The sequence below is a fragment of the Bombina bombina genome, chromosome 1, assembly GCF_027579735.1.
Source record: "Bombina bombina isolate aBomBom1 chromosome 1, aBomBom1.pri, whole genome shotgun sequence".
Lineage (NCBI taxonomy): Eukaryota > Metazoa > Chordata > Amphibia > Anura > Bombinatoridae > Bombina > Bombina bombina.
The window spans coordinates 1,137,440,707-1,137,464,815 of NC_069499.1; the positions used below are offsets into that span (position 1 = coordinate 1,137,440,707).

At 39.4% G+C, this 24,109-nt stretch overlaps 1 protein-coding gene across 1 annotated transcript in view; it reads right to left on the bottom strand.

Annotated features, from left to right (window-relative positions):
- The window catches only part of ZNF385C (zinc finger protein 385C), a 133,327-nt gene extending 110,103 nt beyond the window's left edge, over nt 1-23,224 (bottom strand). The window contains 1 exon segment of the mRNA XM_053717873.1: nt 23,051-23,224. Within this exon segment, the coding sequence (XP_053573848.1) occupies nt 23,051-23,224 (174 nt within the window).
- Between the last annotated feature and the right edge of the window lie 885 nt (nt 23,225-24,109).

The window sequence follows — 24,109 nt, forward strand, 5'->3', positions numbered from 1 at the left end:
TTCCTTTCCTTGGGAACCACAAACCGATTTGAGGAAAACTGTGTCCCTGTTCCTCTATTGGAACTGAATGGGTCACGTACACAATGCAAGAATGTCTCTTTCTTTATCTGGTTTGCAGATAAATGTGAAAGGCAAAAACTCCCCTTTTTTGGGGGGGAAAGCTTTGAAATCCAGAAGATATCTCTGGGGTATAATTTCCAATGCCCAGGGATCCTGGGCATCTCTTGCCCACGCCTGGGCGAAGAATGAAGTCTGCCCCCTATAGGATCCGTTACCAGATAGGGGTCCGTTCCTCATGCTGTTTTAGAGGCAGCAGCAGGCTCCTTGACCTGCTTATCTTTGTTCCAGGTCCGGTTGTCTCCTTGGACTGAGCAAAAGTTCCCTCTTATTTTGCCTTAGAGGAAGTTGATGCCACACCTGCCTTGAATTTTCGAAAGGCACGAAAATTAGGCCTTTTTTGTCCCTTGATTTGGACCTGTCCTGAGGAAGGGCATGATCTTTTCCTCCAGTGATATAAGTAATAATCTCCTTCAAACTAGGCCTGAATAGGGTCTGCCCCTTGAAGGGAAGTTAAGTAGCTTATTTATTAAAGTCACAACAGCTGACCATGATATAAGCCATAGCGCTCTGCGCGCCAGTATAGTAAAAAACAGAATTCTTAGCCGTTAGTCTAGTCAAAGGAACAAAGGCATCAGAAAACAAAGGAATTGGCTAGCTTAAGTGCTCTAAGCTTGTCAAATATATTCATCCAATGGAGCCTGTAAAACCTCATCAAGAGACTCAAACCAGAACGCCGCAGCAGCAGTGACAGGAGCAATGCGTGCAAGGGGCTGCAGGATAAAACCTTGTTGAATAAACATTTTTTATCCATTGGATCTAAAAAAGCACAACAGTCCTCGCCAGAGGTAGTGGTACGCTTAGCTAGAGTAGAAACTCTTCTCTCCACCTTAGGAACTGTCTGCCATAAGTCCCGTGTGGTGGCAACTATTAGAAAACATTCTTCTAAAAAATAGGAGGGGAAGAGAACGGCACACCTGGTCTATCCCATTCCTTATGAAAAATTTTAGTAAACCTCTTTAGGTATTGGAAAAAACATAAGTACACACCGGCACTGCATATTATTTATCCAGTCTACACAATTTCTCTGGCACTGCGATTGTACACATTCATTCAGAGCAGCTAAAGCCTCCCTGAGCAACAAGTGGAGGTTCTCAAGCATAAATTTTAAATGTAGAAATATCAGAATCAGGTTAAATCATCTTCCCTGAGTCACAAATATCACCCACAGACTAAGCATATTGTGAGGTAGTATCAGACATGGTTCTAAAAGCGTCTGTATGCTCTGTATCTACCCCCAGAGCTGTTTTGCTTTCCTTTAATTTCAGGTAGTCTGACTAATACTGCTGCCAGTGTATTATACACAACCTTTGCCATGTCTTGTAAAATAAACGCTATGGGCGCCATTGATATACTTGGCGCCATTTGAGCGTGAGTCCCTGGAGCGGGAGTCAAAGGGTCTGACACGTGGGGAGAGTTAGTCGGCATAACTTCCCCCTCGACAGAATCCTCTGGTAAAATAAACGCTATGGGTGCCCTTGATGTACTTGGCGCCATTTGAGCGTGAGTCCCTAAAGCGGGAGTCAAAGGGTCTGACACGTGGGGAGAGTTAGTCGGCATAACTTCCCCCTCGACAGAATCCTCTGGTGATAATGTTTTTAAATACAAAAAATGATCTTTATTGTTTAACATGAAATCAGTACATCTGGTACACATTCTAAAATGGGGTTCCACCATGGCTTTAAACATAATAAACACAGAGCCTCCTCTATGTTAGACATGTTAGAACTAATAAAGAGACTAGTAAGCTTGGAAAACACTTTAAATCAAGTTAACAAGCAAATATAACAAACGTTACTGTGCCTTTAAGAGAAACAAATTTTGTCAAAATTTGAAAAACGGTGAAAAAAGGCAGTAAATCAAATGAAATTTTTACAGTACATGTAATAAGTTAACAGAGCATTGCACCCACTTGCAAATGGATGATTAACCCCTTAATGCAAAAAACAGATAAAAAAAAAACGACATTTTTTTAAACAGACACAACAAAACTGCCACAGCTGAGCTGTGGATTACCTTCCCTATAACTGTTTCTATGCAAAATTTAAGCCAGCCATGTGGAAAAATTAGGCCCCAATAAGTTTTATCACCAAACATATGTTAAAAAACGATTAAACATGCCAGCAAACGTTTTAAAACACATTCTTATAAGAGTATGTATGTCTATTAATAAGCCTGATCCAGTCGCTATCACTGCATTTAAGGCTTTACTTACATTACTTCGGTATCAGCAGTATTTTCTTAGTCAATTCCATTCCTTAGAAAAATATATTACTGCACATACCTTAGCATATATCTCTATCAATCAGCCTGGTACCAGTCGCTTTCACTGCATTTAAAGGCTGTACTTACATTACTTCGGTATCAGCAGTATTTTCTTAGTCAATTCCATTCCTTAGAAAAATATTTTACTGTACATACCTTATTTGCAGGAAAACCTGCACGCCATTCCCCCTCTGAAGTACCTTACTCCTCAGAATGTGTGAGAACAGCAACTGGATCTTAGTTACGTCTGCTAAGATCATAGAAAAAACACAGGCAGATTCTTCTTCCAAATACTGCCTGAGATAAACAGCACACTCCGGTGCCATTTAAAAATAACAAACTTTTGATTGAAGAAATAAACTAAGTATAAAAAACCACAGACTCTCACGACCTCCTATCTATGTTGAGACTTGCAAGAGAATGACTGGTAATGGCAGTTAGGGGAGGAGCTATATAGCAGCTTTGCTGTGGGTGGACTCTTGCAACTTCCTGTTGGGAAGGAGAATATATCCCATAAGTAATGGATGATCCGTGGACTGGATACACTTAACAAGAGAAAACAGCATTAATTAGCGCTCCACTACTAATCTGGCCCAAAATCGGTTTATAAAATCATTATTCACCTGTTTTTCCTATTGTAAAGATCAGTACTGCAAATCATTATTATTATTATTATTATTGGTTATTTGTAGAGCGCCAACAGATTCTGCAGCGCTATAAACAAAGGGGGAGTACAACAAAACAATTATAGGGATCAAATGGGTAGAGGGCCCTGCCAAGAGTTGCACTGTTGTAGTCAGCTCTTATGAAGGTGATCTACAAACAGCTGGACTTTTAGGCTTACATGCTAAGGGGGTTCAGGGGATAGCAATAGAGGAGAGGAACTGGTATTAGGAAAGGTTAGTGTAGGTTGTATGCATCCCAGAACAGTAGAGTATTTAGGGAGCACTTGAAGCTTTTAAAATCATTAAACTTTACAGATCTCCAGCTACTTTGTGATTACCCTACCACTTCAAAACACCTTTGTTAATAAAGTTAATATTAAAGGGACAATAAAATAATTTTGTTATGAGTATGTTCTAGGTTTCCAGTGGAGGAGGAGCAAGTAACTGATGCTGTGCTCTCTACTCCAGTCCCTACAGCTGCCTTACCCCAAAAACAGGGGTTGCTACTGGGATAGACGGATACATCGTTCTGGGAACCTAACAGTGCCCCTCCATCGCACTGTTCCTAATACAAGCCCTGCTAGATTTGGCATCGCTACCTGAATCAACCCGTTTACCATCCACAGGAAAGTTATAGTGAACATCACTTTAAAACTGCCCTGGGTTGTCTCCCTTTACATCCTCTCCTAGACTCTTTCACTCCCTCCTACAAATTTGAGCCATAGGACGCAAGAACTCTACAGGGAGTGCAGAATTATTAGGCAAGTTGTATTTTTGAGGATTAATTTCATTATTGAACAACAACCATGTTCTCAATGAACCCAAAAAACTAATTAATATCAAAGCTGAATAGTTTCGGAAGTAGTTTTTAGTTTGTTTTTAGTTATAGCTATTTTAGGGGGATATCTGTGTGTGCAGGTGACTATTACTGTGCATAATTATTAGGCAACTTAACAAAAAACAAATATATACCCATTTCAATTATTTATTTTTACCAGTGAAACCAATATAACATCTCAACATTCACAAATATACATTTCTGACATTCAAAAACAAAACAAAAACAAATCAGTGACCAATATAGCCACCTTTCTTTGCAAGGACACTCAAAAGCCTGCCATCCATGGATTCTGTCAGTGTTTTGATCTGTTCCCCATCAACATTGCGTGCAGCAGCAACCACAGCCTCCCAGACACTGTTCAGAGAGGTGTACTGTTTTCCCTCCTTGTAAATCTCACATTTGATGATGGACCACAGGTTCTCAATGGGGTTCAGATCAGGTGAACAAGGAGGCCATGTCATTAGATTTTCTTCTTTTATACCCTTTCTTGCCAGCCACGCTGTGGAGTACTTGGACGCGTGTGATGGAGCATTGTCCTGCATGAAAATCATGTTTTTCTTGAAGGATGCAGACTTCTTCCTGTACCACTGCTTGAAGAAGGTGTCTTCCAGAAACTGTCAGTAGGATTGGGAGTTGAGCTTGACTCCATCCTCAACCCGAAAAGGCCCCACAAGCTCATCTTTAATGATACCAGCCCAAACCAGTACTCCACCTCCACCTTGCTGGCATCTGAGTCGGACTGGAGCTCTCTGCCCTTTACCAATCCAGCCACGGGCCCATCCATCTGGCCCATCAAGACTCACTCTCATTTCATCAGTCCATAAAACCTTAGAAAAATCAGTCTTGAGATATTTCTTGGCCCAGTCTTGACGTTTCAGCTTGTGTGTCTTGTTTAGTGGTGGTCATCTTTCAGCATTTCTTACCTTGGCCATGTCTCTGAGTATTGCACACCTTGTGCTTTTGGGCACTCCAGTGATGTTGCAGCTCTGAAATATGGCCAAACTGGTGGCAAGTGGCATCTTGGCAGCTGCACGCTTGACTTTTCTCAGTTCATGGGCAGTTATTTTGCGCCTTGGTTTTTCCACACGCTTCTTGCGACCCTGTTGACTATTTTGAATGAAACGCTTGATTGTTCGATGATCACGCTTCAGAAGCTTTGCAATTTTAAGAGTGCTGCATCCCTCTGCAAGATATCTCACTATTTTTTACTTTTCTGAGACTGTCAAGTCCTTCTTTTGACCCATTTTGCCAAAGGAAAAGAAGTTGCCTAATAATTATGCACACCTGATATAGGGTGTTGATGTCATTAGACCACACCCCTTCTCATTACAGAGATGCACTTCACCTAATATGCTTAATTGGTAGTAGGCTTTCGAGCCTATACAGCTTGGAGTAAGACAACATGCATAAAGAGGATGATGTGGTCAAAATACTCATTTGCCTAATAATTCTGCACTCCCTGTACATTAGCCACTACTCAGCTAAATACTCTTGCTTCCCCCCCCCTCCTCCCTTTAGGACTCACTGCTCCCGGCTTCAAGGCTTTTCTTTCCTTTGCCGCACTTATACCTGCCGCCATATCCTTGTCAAGGACTGTGCTGCACGGCGGCGACCTAATACCCGACTGACTTGCTGGCGTGCTGCCCTGCCACAGCTGAGGAGCCGGACTAGTCCTTCCTACTACAGACTCCCCCCTCTCCCACCGGTGCTGCGAGAGAGGGGGGGAGCGTTAAGCTGGTGTGCCGTCGAGGGACCCCTCACAGCCTGGTCCGCTGCCCTGCCTCCGCCTTGGTTCCTGGAGCCGGTGTCTCTCACTCCTCTCCCACCGGTGCTGCGAGAGAGGAGGAGGGGCTGTGAATGGTGGGTTGAAGCTGTATTGCGGCAGAGGAAGATAGGTGGAAGTTAGCTACACTACACGGACTCCTGCTCTTAGAAGCCTCTGCGTATACCTCCCGGTGGTGTGTGGAAAGCGGCCGGTGAAAGGTGAGCTCTGCAGGACTTTGTCCGTATCAATTACCTGTTGGAGGAGTGGGGGTCAATTCTGGACCAAAGTCTCTTTAAGTGTTCTCCTAGGAGATAACATACTGTTGACACTCTTTGCCTAACAACATACCCCCGTATCATCTACAATACCCATTGATAATACCACACTAGGGGTTAAACCCCAGGAGCTGTACCTTAAGGTATTGGGAGGTCACAATATAGATACACGGGCAGAGAGGCATAAGTGGAGAAGGGGGTATAACTAAGAAGACACCAATAGGCCATACAAAGAAAAGGGGGGACAAGTGCGAGGAGGGAGAAAAGAGTGGGATGAGAGAAGAGAAGAACACAGGATCAAAATTATAAAACAGCAACAAAACACCAAGAGGCGAAAGTGTTACACTGTTAACTTTATTTTGCTCACTAAGCTTTATAGTCTGGCTGAAGTATTTTTGTGTTTACAGCCCTGAAAAGTTTCATCCCCTGGAGAAAGTTTCTTTTTTGCTTGAACTCAATCGAACTAAACACCTTGCATGTTTAAAGCAGTTTTTGCCAAGTCTTACTCCCTCCAGGATTAAAATTGTTAAGTGGTTCAAAACACTGTAGTATCAAAAGTTACGTTTCTCTTTGTCTAGATATGTGTGTTTAGTGCTACGATGTATTAAGGGAAACCTTGTTTCTCTTCCTCTTTTTTTGGAGTCAATTTGTCCTTTATCTTCTCCCTCTCAGGGATATAGAAGTTTTTTTGAGGTCAAATTACTGCAGTTCTTGAGTAGCACAAAATCACTGTGTTGGTAAAAAACTACAATTTCCCTCCTCCCTTAGATATTTATACCTATTGCTGTGTTTTTTTCTACTCAGGGTCACCCTGTATATCATAGAAGTGCTAATTGATATAATCTGGGCTCTCTTCTCTACCTGGATATTTCTAGGAATTTATTGTAATTGCGTACAAATAATATTTTTAGTTTTTTTTTTTTATATAAAATTAGTTGCCTCCCTGAACTCAGCGCCCCTCTGCTGCTAAATAGCAGGTTCTTATAGTAAACAATTGTGTATAGAGGAATCCATCCATCTGCTGAATACAGATACCCTTGATTCCTGGTTAGAATAAACTATCCTAGTGCCCATTCTTATAGGCATTTAGGTTTTTTCTTTAAACAAGTGCTCTCTGGCTCTCAAGGCATAAAGGAGAATCTTTACAAACTCTGTTTTGATTAGGCTATTTCTTAACGCACGTCTTTTTATTTTCACCCCCTCACGGCACAAAAGGGGAAACTATCCCCTTAATCCCTTTTATGAGAGTATCCCCTTTCTTTTAGGGGAAGGGAAAGGGAGGAGAAGAGAAGGGGAGAGAAGGAGGGGGAACCAGAGAAGGAAAGAGGGGAGGAAAAGCAAAAGAGAGAAGGGAGGAGAGGGGGAAAGGGAAGGAATTGAGTGGAGAATATAAATAATATTAGCTCTCATCTGACTAAAATAGGACTCTGCCAATATAAACCAGGGAACACTAGACTAGGCAACTACAAAATAGTTACAACAATATTAAAGCTATGTAAAAACAACACTTTAAAATCTTTAACTGATTAAGCTGGGTAAAAGCAATCATACTGCTCCCGTATTGGCCCTATAATCTTCTCACGGTAGGACTTAATAGTTAAGAAGATAAGCTCCTGCTTTTTGGGTTTGAGAATCTGTGGTCTGAAACACTGCACCATATCACTATAACAGACCTTGAATAATGACCTTTATTATTTTTAGCTTGTCACCCTCACATTACTTCACTACCACCCCCTCTCCCCTTCCTCCGCTTTTTTTTTTTTCTTCTCCTCCCCCTTTTGCACATCATTTATTCACTTAAATAATCTCTTCACGGCGGGGGACAACTCTCTCTCTCTCGCATTGCACATTTTTTTTTTAATTGCATGTCACGTCACCTATGGATACATTTTTAAATTCACCAAGTCACCCTAAAAACTGTTCACCAATCATGGCCTCTAAACCCAGAGACAAGAGGAATAAAACCACAGCCGAATCTACGGTGGAGTTACACCCCGAAACAGGATTGGCTATAAAGACGAAAGATATTATTACCTCGCAAACAATTGTTAATGACATTATAGAAGCTCTGAACCCTAAGTTTGAGTCCCTTAGAACAGAAATAAAGCAAGATCTACACGCATTATCATTGGCGTTTAAGCAGTTTTCAACCAGGATCCAAGAGGTCGAACAAAGAGCGTCTGACCTTGAGTATAATTCAGCTACACAGGTCACTAAATTGCAGGCACACTCCTCAATTTTGAGAGAACTCCAGAATAAGATCGAAGACTTAGAAAATCGGTCCAGAAGAAACAATGTTAGAATAATTGGGGTCCCTGAAACTATAAAATTCACAGATCTTTTGAAATTTACAGCTGAGACTTTCCCACAACTTCTGAATATTCCTAAAGAAGACCTACCCTTGGCGGTAGAGAGAGCTCACAGATTGGGGAGAACTCCCCCTTCAGATGGGGACAACCTGAGATCTAGACCTATTATAGTGAGATACCTGAATTTTCAGGATAAGACTAAGGTTATGCAATTTTCACGCAAAAATGCACCCATTACATTAGATGGGCACAGGGTCCTGGTCTTCCAGGACTTTGCATATGAAACCTCTTTAAAGAGGAGGGAGCTCTCTCCAATTTGCGGTAAGATGATTAAAGAGGGATTCTCAGCCACAGTTATATACCCAGCTAGGCTCAAAGTGAAAGTCCAGGGCCAGGTATACTTATTTGATGATACCTCAAAGGCAGAAAAATTTTATGATGAAAAATGTGTTAAGTAATACGATTTAAATTGTTAGTCTTCACGATATGATGGATTAACTTAGTTTATGGTGTCGCTAATGTACAGAAGACACACATGTTTGATGTTTTTCTTATTTTTGTGCTTTTCAGTGCTTCCTTCAGGTTTTAATGATGACCAGGGGCGGTGGGGTGGGGACGGGGGCACGGGGGGGGGGAGAGGGAGGTTTTGGTTTTTTTTCTTCGTTTCTCCCCCCCTCTCCTTTTTCTTCTTAAATGTTTTTTTTTTTTTTTTTTTCCCTTCATCGATCCCTCCCTCTCTTAATTGATGACTAATATAAAAAAATTTATTTTTTCTTCTTGGAATGTCAGAGAGATATCAACCCCAATAAAACGCAAATTGATAATCTCACATTTGAGGAAGCTCAATTCAGACATCACATTTATTCAAGAGACACACTTAAACGCAGAAGAATCCGTAAAATTTTAATCTTCTTGGGTAAATGAGGTGTTTTTTACACCAAGTATAGAGAGGAAAAGAGGGGTAGCCATCCTCCTAGGGAAGAAAAATCCATACGAAGATTTATTAGAATATAAGGACCCTGAAAGTAGAATTCTGATCTTAAAGATTAGATTAGCAAACTCGATTTTCACACTTTGCAATCTTTATGCTCCTAACAATTTTGAGAGAAATTTTTGGGAGTTTCTTCAAACAAAAATTTTACAAATAGGTGAAGGAAACATAATTGTAGCAGGGGATTTTAACATGGTTCCACAGACTTCCTTAGACAGACTTAGGCAAACTCCCAAAACTGGGATGTCCAAGAGGGATAAGCTAGAAGGTAAAATGTTTAAAATCTTAGCTAAGAATCTAGTTCTTAAAGATATATGGAGGAACCAGAATCCAGTTCAAAGAGAATTCACATGCAAGGGAAGCTGGCAAGGCGGTAATGAGGGGGCACATTATTGCTTATATGGCAGATCTTAAGCAAAGGGCAGCCTTGAGAGAAAGTGAAACATTGAGATCCCTCACTAATAGCTATAATAAATATCTAACCCAACCAACATCATTAAATTGGAAGCAATACACTTTGGCGAAGAGAGAGAGAGATACTCTTTTAATGCGCACCTCAGTCCAAGCTGATCTTAAAATTAAATCTAAGTTTTATAGATATGGAGATAAGGCAGGGAAACTGCTCGCAAACCTAGTTAAGAATGTACAAGGAAACTCCTCAATTGACTCACTTCTGGAACAAGGAACTCCACTTCAAAATTCAAGAGAGATTACTGATGCCTTTTTCCCTTACTATAAAGATCTTTATGATAAAAAAGATTCTGATGAAGAAGCCTCTAAGCTTTTTTGGTAAGGGCTTGAACACCCAGTTTTGAGTGAAGAGGCAGCAATTGATATTAATGCTCCTATCTCCGAGCAAGAGATTACTTCAACAACTAAAGAGCTGTGCCTTGACAAAGCCCCAGGCCCGGACTTTCTTCCCAACGAGTTTTACAAGATCCTTACTCCAATTGTAACCCCTTATTTAAAAGAAATGTTTAACCATTTCTAAAATAATAATATTATTAATTATAAATAACAAGCCTATTTCTTTGTCTTTCGCAGCTTCCACTACATCATTAATACTGAAACCAGGGAAAGACCCACTGAAAAAAGAGTCTTACAGACCCATTGCATTACTTAACTCTGATTATAAGTTATTAACATCTATCTTAGCTAAAAGACTTCAAAAAGTTATAGGCGATCTCATTAATAAAGATCAGGCGGGCTTTCTCCGCAGGCGTAATTTGGCAGCTAAGATTAGAGAATTATTCTTAGTACTTGATTATTTCTATAATTCCCATGAAGACTCCTCTCAAGATCAATCAGGCATAGCGATTATCGCGCTTGATGCTGAAAAAGCGTTTGATTCAGTTTTTCTCCAGCACATTCTGAATTCCTTGCTCCGATTTGGGTTTAAAGATAATTTTATCTCTTTTATTACTAATCTTTGTAGAAATTCCTCAACTAAATTAATTATTAATAAACTTGAATCTAAACTAATTAACCTCCAGAGGGGCACAAGACAAGGGTGCCCACTGTCACCGCTATTATTTAATTTAGCGATTGAACCATTATCCCTTAAGATTCGACAGTCTCTACAGGGGATAAAAATTGGCTCATTGGAGCAAAAAATAGCTTTATACCCGGATGACATGTTAATTTATATGTCCAATACATTGGTTAATATCCCAAAATTAATCTCGATAACTAACTCATATGGAACCTTCACAGGCTATAAACTTAATATCTCTAAGTCAGAGTTATTATAGGTCAAGAAAAGTGAGGCTTCTCACGCCACGATACCCTTTAAGGAGGTCTTGACTCACTTTAAATACTTAGGCATCAATATTTCAACTAATCCAAAAGAGTGGTATAGCCTCAATATTTCTCCTATTCTTTCTAAGATTAAAGACTACATGATCAGTTGGCAGAACTTTCAATAAAATTTATTATAAAAAAAATAATAATAATTTTGTTATATATACACAGACCTCGCTGAATGCGGAGAGCAATAGGCTCTCCGTATTCAGCATTGCACCAGCAGCTCTTGTGAGCTGCTGGTGCAACGCCGCCCCCTGCAGATTCACGGCCAATAGGCCGCCAGCATGGGGTGTCAATCAACCCGATCATACTCGATCGGGTTGAATTACGGCGATGTCTGTCCGCCTGCTCAGAGCAGCCGGACAGGGTTATGGAGCAGCAGTCTTAAGACCGCTGCTTCATAACTGGTGTTTCTGGCGAGCCTGTAGGCTTGCCAGAAACACAGGCCCTCAAGCTCCATCCGGAGCTTGATAAATGGGCCCATAGTATTGATTGGCAAGTAAACACTGGATCACAAAATAACTGCATAATTAAATGCTTAAAACCATTAAACCTGTCCTTTTGTTAGCTACATTTGCTTTGTAGTCCAGGGATACAACCCTTAAACAACATATTTAAGGCTAGATTTCGAGTGGAGCGCAAAATTACCCTTTAGCGAGAGCAATATTTGCGCTTCACTCAGTAATACTGGCGTACGCAAACATGCGTGGTATTACAAGTTGAGCGCAATGCAAAGCCGACCTCACATTCACATTGCCTGGAAGCTTTTCGCTTATGAGTGTGGGCTTCCATAGGCTCCAATGCCATTAGACACAAATTTAAAATATATATGTATATGAATATATAAATATATATTTATGTGTTTATATGTGTATATACACATATTAATACATAAATATATATGTAAAAAAGCATATACATATATATTTGCAGTATAAAACACAGTCTCTATAGACCACTAGTGCCATTTTTATTTCTAACACCCTACACCCGCAAATTTTAACCCCTCATAACTGCTTAGTGCAGTTATTTTAAATAAAAAAAGATGCTCATATTTTTTTATTATAAAAGAACTGTACAATTTATTTTGGGGGAAACTGGTGGGTGAGACAAACACATTGATTAAGCCTCTGGACAACCTAAAAAGGGACATACTTAAAATATGGCCTTTTAGTGTACTTTGAGAACTTGAGTTGTCAAATCCTGTCCTAGAGTCCTGCAAGATAAGCAACCGTTACATAATGGAATAAAAATAATAACAAATCCCAGCAGAAAAGTCTTCATTATATTTGAGGTCTAAGCAAAATAGACCCCTCTACTTTTAGTATTGGGTCCCTAGCTAAGAAACCCCTTTTTGCCTCCTGATCTTTGTCTAAACTTAATTTGCTACTACTTAATGGTATGTTTGTACATTGTGGAAAAGTAGGAGAATAAAGCAGGGGCACCTACAGAGCACTCATGAAATAAATCAATTAATGGTAATAGGAAAGGAGAAGAACCTCTCAGGTTCCTATAAAACTTAACATTTAATGATATAAATTAAAAGTAATGAAGGCATAAATGCAACACTAAAACTTAGATTAAAAACCCTAAAGGTACTGATTCCCAAACAGCCTGAAAAAGTTAATTGACAACTAGTGAAATATCACAGATCAAATCAATTGAAATGACCACAGTTAGCCAGGTGACAAGCAACACCAGGCATTTAACTAAAGCTAGAAGAGAATCCTCACATAATTAGAGCTAGCTAAGGTGTCTGCTTGTGAGAGCCGGTATTAACTAAGTGGTCACCATGGCAAATAGCCAAAATTATACTAAAATTAGTCTAAAAAATAACACAAGGCTAAAGGGAATCATATATATATATACTTTTAAAAAGGAGGGGGGGGGAGAGAGAAAATTGGGCTCTTCAATCTAAAATAAGAAAAGGAGATTTATAAGTTGATCTATAAGAAAGACCCATAGCCATCCTGTTCATTCAGACAAAATGGAGTAAGGGTCTGCAGCCAGAATATCCACCTACACTCAGCTTGCAAAAGCATCAATTCAGTGTTGCCCCCTCTTATTCCCCGTTTGACAGTTTGTAGAACTGAAATTCTTAATTGCGGTTTGTTGCCATGTGTTCTCAAGTACCGGTGTAAGAACTTTATTTTTCTTTCTATCTCCCTCACAGTTCTTAATGCTGTTGAGGTGTTCACCTACTCTTGTGCGTAGTTCTCTTGTACTAATTCCTATGTACTTTTTCCCGCATACACAAGATAGACAGTATACCACATTTCTGGTCTGCAGTTGGCAAAACCCTGCATTCTTTTTGTGTCACCTGAGAAGGTCTTAAATTTTCTCTTGTTTACCATATATTTACAGAAACTGCATTTACTAAGGCAATCGATGATGTTACAAGGTCACGTGACCAATTGCCATCCAATGACCTGTTCCTAACTTGTGATAGGTGCCTTTGTGAGTGTGTTTCATTTCGCCCCCATGATTGGCTCATTACCGGTATTTGTAGAAGAAGGGTAAAGAGGCTCAGTTAGCCTTTGATAAAGCCGTCTAGGCGAAATGCGCATTAGCCGCTTCTCCTCCTGATTCCCTTTAGCTTTGTGTTATTTTTTAGACTAATTTTAGTATAATTTTGGCTATTTGCCATGGTGACCACTAAGTTAATACCGTCTCTCACAAGCAGACACCTTAGCTAGCTTTAATTATGTGAGATTTCTCCTCTAGCTTTAGTTAAAAGCCTGGTGTTGCTTGTCACCTGGCTAACTGTGGCCATTTCAATTGATTTGATCTGTGATATTTCACTAGTTCTCAATTAACTTTTTCAGGCTGTTTTGGAATCACTACCTTTAGGGTTTTTAATCTAAGTTTTATTGTTGCATTTATGCCTTCATTACTTTTAATTTATATAAGTTTTATAGGAACCTGAGAGGTTATTCCCCTTTCCTATTACCATTAATTGATTTATTTCATGAGTGCTCTGTAGGTGCCGCTGACTTATTCTCCTACTTTTCCTACTTTATAATATTTGGCATAGAGCACCCCTCACCCTAAATTGTGGACTGATTCCTTGGGGATATATTGCCCCATGTTTATTGTATTACTGTGAGGTTTTTATTGTGAATTTTGAAACGTATTATTCCTTGTGTGAGGTAGAGTCTGTGCATTTTGCCAGGACTGTACCCTTCAGAGAGTCAATGATTCTGAAATGGGAAATTTTCCAATGAAAACTCTGTATCTCATTAACAGCTGTTCCCATACACATGTTGAACCAATGCAGTACTCACTAACATGAGTTTTATTCACTACATATTTTTTTATTGTGAATGTTACTTCAATTACACATTTTGTACATAGTTGTGTATTTGGGGAGACATTTTCAGAAAATATCACCTGAAATAGAAGGAAGATATTTTACCTAAAACTTATCTCAATAGTCACACACCATTGTAAAGCAGCCAATCAGGATGCTGTCCCGGGACTAGCACAAGAGCGTGCATCGGGCATGTGCAGGCACAGCCTCTTTATTTCCCTCCTCAGTTTCAGGAGGATTACTATGAAATCTTGAGAAATTTCAGTGAAATCCCATGAGATAACCGTAAAACAAAAGTGTGAACTCAACACTGATGAGGCTGAATGGCTGTTGTTTTTTTTTCTCTTTTAAAATGCAGATGCCAGTAAACACAGTAATCTGGAGTTTATTCACCACTTTCCCAGATTCCCTTATAATTATTTTACTTCAATAGAACTCAGTAACCAACCTGGAAACTGTATGCTAAAAAGATTATCTTAGAATGTAAGACAAACTTCCTAAAGTAATATAAAACAATGTTTACGCAACTATAAGTGAATACAATTTAAGCATCACAAGCAACATCATATTTTTGTTTGTATTCAATTTTTAGTGGTGTTGATTGCTCCCATAGAGGATAATGGAGCCCCTATGCACATAGATAAGTGATTCAAATCCCTCCCCCACCTGCTAGTAACACATACAGAGATAATTGAACCCCTTTCTGCAAATATTAATCCACAGATCCGTGATGTTACCCATTAGCTGTCAGTAACATATATATAGTGACAATTTAACCCATTTGCACCATTACCACACAGTTATTTTACTCACTTATTTTACAGAGCAATCATTCTACCTCTTTCTGTCAGCAATGATTTTTAGAAGTGGGCAGCAATTACCTGTGTGTCACTTTGGTCTTATTTATCTGTGTTGTTCCATAGGCATATATCTTCAACTGCTCTTTACCTAAGATTGTGCTTGTTAACACTGTTTGCACTTTTTAGAACTGTTTGCACCATCGGGTTTCTGACACGCGGATTCAAATATGTAAAGTTTCTTATTTTTACACTTTGAATGTCAAATGTCCGATTTTCTGAGTTGTCAGAGCTCACATAGCTTCATTAACACAGCTCTGCTGGAAACAAATATGCAGGTTTCAAACTTGCAAAATAACTTGTTTTACCTTCACACTTTTAGCATCCAACCTTTTAAATACTGCACCTCACATGGCTCCACTGAAGACATACCTTTCTCCCCTGTCTGGATATTACCTTGTTCAAGCCAGACTCCACGACTGTGGTGGGACTTTTGTGTGTCCCTCTGCCGTCTGAGTAGGTCCTGGATGTTCTGTGTGTGACGTGTATTGGTCACATGTGGCTTCTCGGCCTATCCGCATTCCCAGTTATTGGCTGTACTTTCTCGATCAGCTGTCTGTTAGAAGATGAGATGTGGAAATCTGTAGTGTATATTGATTACTCTGCGCAGAGTGTTCTAAATTTTAATACACTTCCAATGTCTATTATAAATATGCCATCAACGCGTTTCGCCTGTACACAGGCTTTATCAAGGTACGTCTTCAGTGGAGCCGTGTGAGGTGCAGTATTTAAAAGGTTGGATGCAAAAAGTGTGAAGGTAAAACAAGTTACTTTGCAAGTTTGAAACCTGCATATTTGTTCCCAGCAGAGCTGTGTTAATAAGGCTGTGGGAGCTCTGACAACTCAGAAAATCGAACATTTGACATTCAAAGTGTAAAAATAAGAAACTTTACATATTTGAATCCGCATGTCAGAAACCTGATGGTGCAAACAGTGCTAAAAAGTGCAAACAGTCGGCTATATTACGAGTTTTGCGGTAAGAGTGGCTCGGTAGTAACTTACAAGTTATTGCCACTGCTCACCTCCCTATAGCGCTGCTATTACAGGTTTTCATAAACCCGGCGTTAGCAGGCAATATGTGAGCGTTGAGCAAAATTGAGCTCCATACCGCACTCCAATACCAGCGCTGCTTTGAGCTGGTTTTATGTGCTTGTGCACGATTTCCCCATAGACATCAATGGGGAGAGCCGGCTAAAAAAAGCCTAACACCTGCAGTAAAGGAACGTAAAGCTCCGTAACGCAGCCCCAATGATTCCTATGGGGAAAGAAAAGTTATGTTTAAACCTAACTCCCTAACATAAAACCCGAGTCTAAACACTGTTAATCTGCTGCCCCCAACATCGCCACCACCCACCTACACTTATTAACCCCTAATCTGCCGCCTCTGACATCGCCGCCACCTACATTACACTTATTAACCCATAATCTGCCGTCCCTGACATCGCCACCACCTACATTACACTTATTAACCCCTAATCTGCCGTCCCCAATGTCGTCGCCACCTACATAAATTTAATAACCCCTAATCTGCCGCCCCCAACGTCGCTGCCACTATACTAAAGTTATAAACCCCTAAACCTAACCCTAAGTCTAACCCTAACCCTAACACCCACTAACTTTAATATAATTAAAATAAATCTAAATAAAAATTACTATCATTAACTAAATAATTCCTATTTAAAACTAAATACTTAACTATAAAATAAACCCTAAGCTAGCTACAATATAACTAATAGCTACATTGTAGCTATCTTAGGTTTTATTTTTATTTCACTAAGTTTGTATTTATTTTAACTAGGTAGACTAGTTAGTAAATAGTGGCCTTTTGCGGGGCATTGCTCCAAAGAAATCAGCTCTTTTACCTGTAAAAAAATATACAAACAACCCCCCAACAGTAAAGCCCACCACCCACATAACCAAACTCCCCAAATAAAATCCTATCTAAAAAAACCTAAGCTCCCCATTGCCCTGAAAAGGGCATTTGTATGGGCATTACTCTTAAAAGGGCATTAAAGGAACAGGCTACACCAGAATTTTTATTGTTTTAAAAGATAGATAATCCCCTTATTACCCATTCCCCAGTTTTGCATAACCAACACAGTTATAATAATATACTTTTAACCTCTGTGATTATCTTGTATCTAAGCCTCTGCAAACTGCCCCTTTTTTAGTTATTTTGATAGACTTACAGTCTAGCCAATCAGTGCCTGCTCACAGATAACTTCTCGTGCACGAGCACAGTGTTATCTATATGAAATACGTGAACTAACACCCTCTAGTGGTGAAAAACTGTTAAAATACAATCTGAAAGAGGTGGGCTTCAAGGTCTAAGAAATTAGCATATGAACCTCCTAGGTTAAGCTTTCAACTAAGAATACCAAGGGAACAAAGCAAAATTGGTGATAAAAGTAAATTGGAAAATTGTTTAAAATTACATGCTCTATCTGAATCATGTTTATTAAAGTTTATTTTGGCCTAGACTGTCCCTTTAAGCTCTTTTTCTGCCCAAACCCTAAGCTAAAAATAAAACCCACCCAATAAACCCTTAAAAAAACTAACACTAACCCCTGAAGAACCACTTACAGTTTTTGAAGACCTAACATCCATCCTCAATGAAGCGGCAGAAGTCCTCATCAAAGCCGGCAGAAGTCTTCATCCAAGCGGGCCGAAGTCTTCATCCATCCGGCGCGGAGAGGCTCCATTTTCAAGACATCCGGCGAGGAGCATCCTCTTTAATCGACGTCTCTTCCAGAATGAAGGTTCCTTTAAGGGACGTCATCCAAAATGGTGTCCCTTGAATTCCGAATGACTGATAGAATTCTATCAGCCAAATGGAATTAAAGGGTAAAAAATCCTATTGGCTGATGCAATCAAATATTAGTATAGTGGCGGCGATGTTAGGGACAGCAGATTAGGGGTTAATAATATTTAACTAGTGTTTACGATGCAGGAGTGCGGTGGTTTAGGGGTTAATATGTTTATTATAGTGGCGGCAAAGTCCGGAGTGGCAGATTAGGGGTTAATAATTTTATTTTAGTGTTTGCAATGTGGAAGGGTCTCGGTTTAGGGGTTAATAGGTAGTTTATGGGTGTTAGTGTACTTTTTAGCACTTTAGTTATGATTTTTTTTTTGTTACGGTGTTGTAGCATAAAACCCATAACTACTGACTTTCAGTTTACGGTATGGATCTTGACGGTATAGGCTGTACCGCTCACTTTTTGGCCTCCCAGGCAAACTCGTAATACCGGCGCAAAGGAAGTCTCATTGAAAAAGGACTTTTGGAAAGTTGCGGTTGAAATAGTTTGTGTCTGTCAGCGAAAGTGACCGTCACTATTATACTGTGTGTTCTATGCATATTTTTTATATAAAGTTTAACCCCTTAATGACCACAGCACACACTTTTCCATTTTCTGTCCGTTTGGGACCAAGGCTATTTTTACATTTTTGAGGTGTTTGTGTTTAGCTGTAATTTTCCTCTTACTCATTTACTGTACCCACACATATTATATACCGTTTTTCTCGCCATTAAATGGACTTTCTAAAGATACCATTATTTTCATCATATCTTATAATTTACTATAAAAAAATAATATAAAATATGAGGAAAAAATGGAAAAAAACACACTTTTTCTAACTTTGACCCCCAAAATCTGTTACACATCTACAACCACCAAAAAACACCCATGCTAAATAGTTTCTAAATTTTGTCCTGAGTTTAGAAATACCCAATGTTTACATGTTCTTTGCTTTTTTTGTAAACTATAGGGCCATAAATACAAGTAGCACTTTGCTATTTCCAAACCATTTCTTTTCAAAATTAGCGATAGTTACATTAGAGCACTGATATCTTTCAGGAATCTCTGAATATCCATTGACATGTATATATATTTTTTTTAGTAGACAACCCAAAGTATTGATCTAGGCCCATTTTGGTATATTTCATGCCACCATTTCACCGCCAAATGCAATCAAATAGAAAAAATCGTTCACTTTTCACAAATTTTTTCACAAACTTTTGGTTTCTAACTTAAATTATTTACAAACAGCTTGTGCAATTATGGCATAAATGGTTGTAAATTCTTCTCTGGGATCCCCTTTGTTCAGAAATAGCAGACATATATGACTTTGGTGTTGCTTTTTGGTAATTAGAAGGCCGCTAAATGCCACTGCGCACCACACGTGTATTATGCCCAGCAGTGAAGGGGTTAATTAGGGAGCATGTAGGGAGCTTTTTGGGGTAGTTTTAGCTTTAGTGTAGTGTAGTAGACAACCTCAAGTATTGATCTAGGCCAATTTTGGTATATTTCATGCCACCATTTCACCGCTAAATGCGATCAAATTAAAAAAAACGTTAATTTTTTCTCAATTTTAGGTTTCTCACTGAAATTATTTACAAACAGCTTCTGCAATTATGGCACAAATGGTTGTAAATGCTTCTCTGGGATCCCCTTTGTTCAGAAATAGCAGACATATATGGCTTTGGCATTGCTTTTTGGTAATTAGAAGGCCTCTAAATGCCGCTGCGCATCACACGTGTATTATGGCTAGCAGTGAAGGGGTTAATTATGTAGCTTGTAGGGAGCTTGCAGGGTTAATTTTAGCTTTAGTGTAGAGCTCAGCCTCCCACCTGAAACATCAGACCCCCTGATCCCTCCCAAACAGCTCTCTTCCCTCCCCCACCCCACACCCCACAATTGTCCCCGCCATCTTAAGTAGAAACTCTGCCAGTACTAAAATAAAAGGTATTTGGCCCTTTTTAAAAAAAAAAAAAAAGCATATTTACATATGCTGATGTGTAGGATCCCCCCTTAGACCCCAACCTCACTGATCCCCCACCAAAATGCTCTCTAACCCTTCCCCTCTGCAATAATGGGCACCATCTTGGGTACTGGCAGTTTTGTAACAAAATGTGCCTTTTTTTTAAAAAAATCCCTTTTCTGTAGTGTAGCTTTCCCCCCCCACCGAGACCAACCCCCAACCCCTTCCAGGACCCTTAGATTGCATTTTAGTGTATTTGTTTTTTCAACTTTTCAACTTTTTTTTTCTGTAGTGTAGCGGTTCCCACCCGCTCCCGCCCCGTGCACGCGCCTGCCAACCACCCCCCGTGCACGCGCGCGCTCCCGTGCGCGCCCCCGTAGCTCCCGCCCCCGATCCCGCCCCCCTCCACTCCACATAGAGCACCGATGGCCGCCCACCCGCCTCCCACGTAAGCTCCCACCCACCAACGATACCGGCCATCGATGTCCGGTGCAGAGAGGGCCACAGAGTGGCTCTCTCTGCATCGGATGGCCAAGGGGGGTTATTGCAGGATGCCTCCATATCGAGGCATCACTGCAATAACCGGAAAGCAGCTGGAAGCGAGCAGGATCGCTTCCAGCTGCTTTCCAGACCAAGGACGTACGCCACACGTCCTCGGTCATTAACTGCATTTTTTTTGAGGACGTGTGGCGTACGTCCTTGGTCGTTAAGGGGTTAAGAAAGATATTTATGCGTGATCATTTATGGGTAGCCAGAAAACTGAATAAATATTATATAGGTGAGAGGTTTTGTGGGCAACTAGGAAAATTTCACAGCATTGCAATTTATATTATATGTTTCAAAATATAATAAGCAACTGTATCAATACACCCAATCACGGTAATATTTATAGTGCAGATCACTAGCTTTATTCTCAGCAAGCTTTGCGCTTCTCATTGATATCTTTTTTGTGTACATCAGTCTTTTTGTCATAGGGGTGACCTTTTCTCTGAGAAGTTGTAGAATAGTGAGGTAGTGGGAGAATTATACTCTAATTGTTTTTTAGAATCCAATTCCCCTACTGAGCATGTGCAAGACTTCACAGAATATACGCATATGCATTTGTGATTGGCTGATGGCTGTCACATGATAAAGAGGTAGTGGAAATAGACATAAGTTTGAAATTTGTCAGAAAAACATCTACTACTCATTTGAATTTCATACTAAGGGGACGATTTATAAAGCCCCGTATTGGCCCCAATGCAGCTGTTTCCGTGCAAGCCTTCTTAAGACCGCTGCTCCTTAACTCATCCACCACCTCTGAGGCGGCAGACAGCAATCCACCCGATCGCATACGATCGGGTTGATTGACACCCCTGCTAGTGGTTGATTGGCCGCGAATGTGCAGGGGGGCGGCATTGCACAAGCATTTCTAGTGAAATGCTTGTGAAATGATAAATGCCGACAGTGTATGCTGTCAGCATTTATCGATGTGTGGCAGACATGATCCACTACAGAGGATCATTTCCGTCCGCACATTAATAAATCGGCACCTAAGTGCTATTGCAGTGTCTTTTTATGATGCATTTGTTGATTATGCAAATCTACTGCATATAATGGTCTTTTAAGCTAATAGTAATAAATATTGAGGGCCAGATTTCAAGTGGAGCGTTATATAACGCTCCTGCTTGAGCGTTATCTGCGCTAGAAGTAAGCTATTTGCATGCATCCCCATAAAAGTCAATGGAGCAAAAAAAAAAAGTGCAAAAAAAAACGAACTCCCTACTCACGTGCAAACCGGATTGCATATACTCAAGTGCGCTATATAAATACATAGAACATATTTTACTATGTGCAGAACATTGGAATGTAAAATACACAGTATAGCACTTTAAATGAATATTGCATAAATATGTTTTCATCTACTTAACTGCAAAGGGATCCAATTGAATGTCTTATGTGCATACATATGTATTTATGTGTTTATATGTGTATATATGTCTGCAAATACATATGCGCACACGTCACATATAAACATTTACTGTGTATATATATATATAAAATATACACATACATATCCATCTTTAGACATATACAGTATATATGTATGTATCGCTATGTTAAATCCCTTTGCCTGACTTTGTTTTCTAACACCTGAGACCTCATATCTTTGAGTCATAACTTTTTGTGCAATTTTTTTTCAATCATTTTTATTAGATAGTGTTATCATGAGTGTAACTGTACTTTGTAATGTATTTTTGACGTGTTTCGTGACACTTTTTTGTTTCGTGAAAGTTAACTACTTACGTTGTTCTAACCTGATGCTGGATAACTTCAATTGAGCTCAAGCGATCATATTTACATTCAAATTGTAAAAAAACGACACACACAAACACCTGCGATAAACCCCTTTTCGTGTGCACGTAACTGTTAGCACCCCAGTCGTAATCTTGCCCTAAATGTTTTCAATATTTGTTGTTAAAATTAACATTTTATCAATTTAATTTTAATTATGCATAAATTTGTGTATTGGATCGGTTAAGTAACATTTATAAATGGCAGAAAATGTTATAACATTAGAAAGTTGCTTAAAATTGCATGCTCTATCTGAATCATGAAAGTTTAATTTTGACTAGACTATTCCTTTAATGTTAATCTTTATACATGTCCTACAAATACAGATATCCCCTTAACCTAGGTGGAATATACACAAGGATAAAGACCAATGCTTGTATTCACTAATGCATTGAACCTTTAAAGGGACATGAAATCCAAATTTTTTCTTTCACTATTCAGGTAGAGTATACAATTTTAAAAAGCATTTCAATTTACTTCTATTATCTAACTTGCTTCATTCTTTAGATATCCTTTGCTGAAGAAAAATCAATGCACATGGGTGAGCCAATCACAGGAGGCATCTATGTGCAGCCACCAATCAGCAGTTACTGAGCCTATTTAGATATGCTTTTAAACAAAGGATATTAAGAGAATGAAGCAAATTAGATAATACAATTAAATTGGAAAAATGTTAAAAATTGTATGCTCTTTCTGAATCATGAAAGAAAAAAAAATTGCGTTTCATGTCCCTTTAATTAGTTCAATTAGTGATACTCACCGCATTGAAGTTGGGGAAGAGGCTTAGAGGAGACATGCCATTTATCCTGAAGGTCAAAAGGTGCTTGATGTCCAAGTGAGTTTGAATAGGTCGGCTGGGGATGCCAAGAGAAGCCAGCAATGGACCACCAGGCGTGGGGGCACCTAAAATGATAAGAGATATGTTACTTGCCATTCTATGTACGCACTTGCATAAGATTCAAACTGAGATCCCAGTTTTTAATCAAACATAAATACAAGTTATACTGTAACTGCAAAAGATACTTTATGGTATATTATAACACACATCCATATGTAATACTAATATTATAACACTTTCAGGAAAGAAAATAATATATTGGTCATAGTGTAACCAACAACATAACAACAGGCAAAGCTGGTGTCATAAACATACACATTGTGGTATAATTGTAATATATAACAGAACCTCTGCATCTTGTAAATAGAAACGACAATACCCCGTGAAAACTGACATCACCTCGGGTATTGACTGATAGCCATTTGCCATAATCATCAGAATACACGCCCTGTGCCTAAGCAATGAGCCATCTGTTTTTCAAGTGATGGGTTTGGGGGGTGGGGAATTAGTGATGGTCTAGTGGTTGAAGACTGTGCCTGCGAATTTAGGCATCAATTGCAAAAATATTCCTTGCACAATGATCACATTGACCCAGGAGTTGTCCTTTTGGGGAGAGGGTATATCATGATACTCATGACATCTTGTGTGACCTCCTCCTAACTCTCTATTGTTAAAAGATACAATTACCCCAGTGAAAACTTTTCCAGCGTCATCTCCTTCTGGTAATACCTCCTATCTGCCCTGTCTGAGTTAATATTTTTTCCTCTGAAACAATTTTTTTCCTGTCTAGCCCCTAAATTTAAAGGGAGAGTCAACACCAGAATTTTTGTTGTGTTAAAAGATGGATAATTCTTTAATTACCAATTCCCCAGTTTTGCATAACCAACACAGTTATAATTATACACGTTTTACCTCTGTAATTACCTTGTATCTAAGCTTCAGCAGACTGCCCCCTTATTTCAGTTCTTTTGACAGACTTGC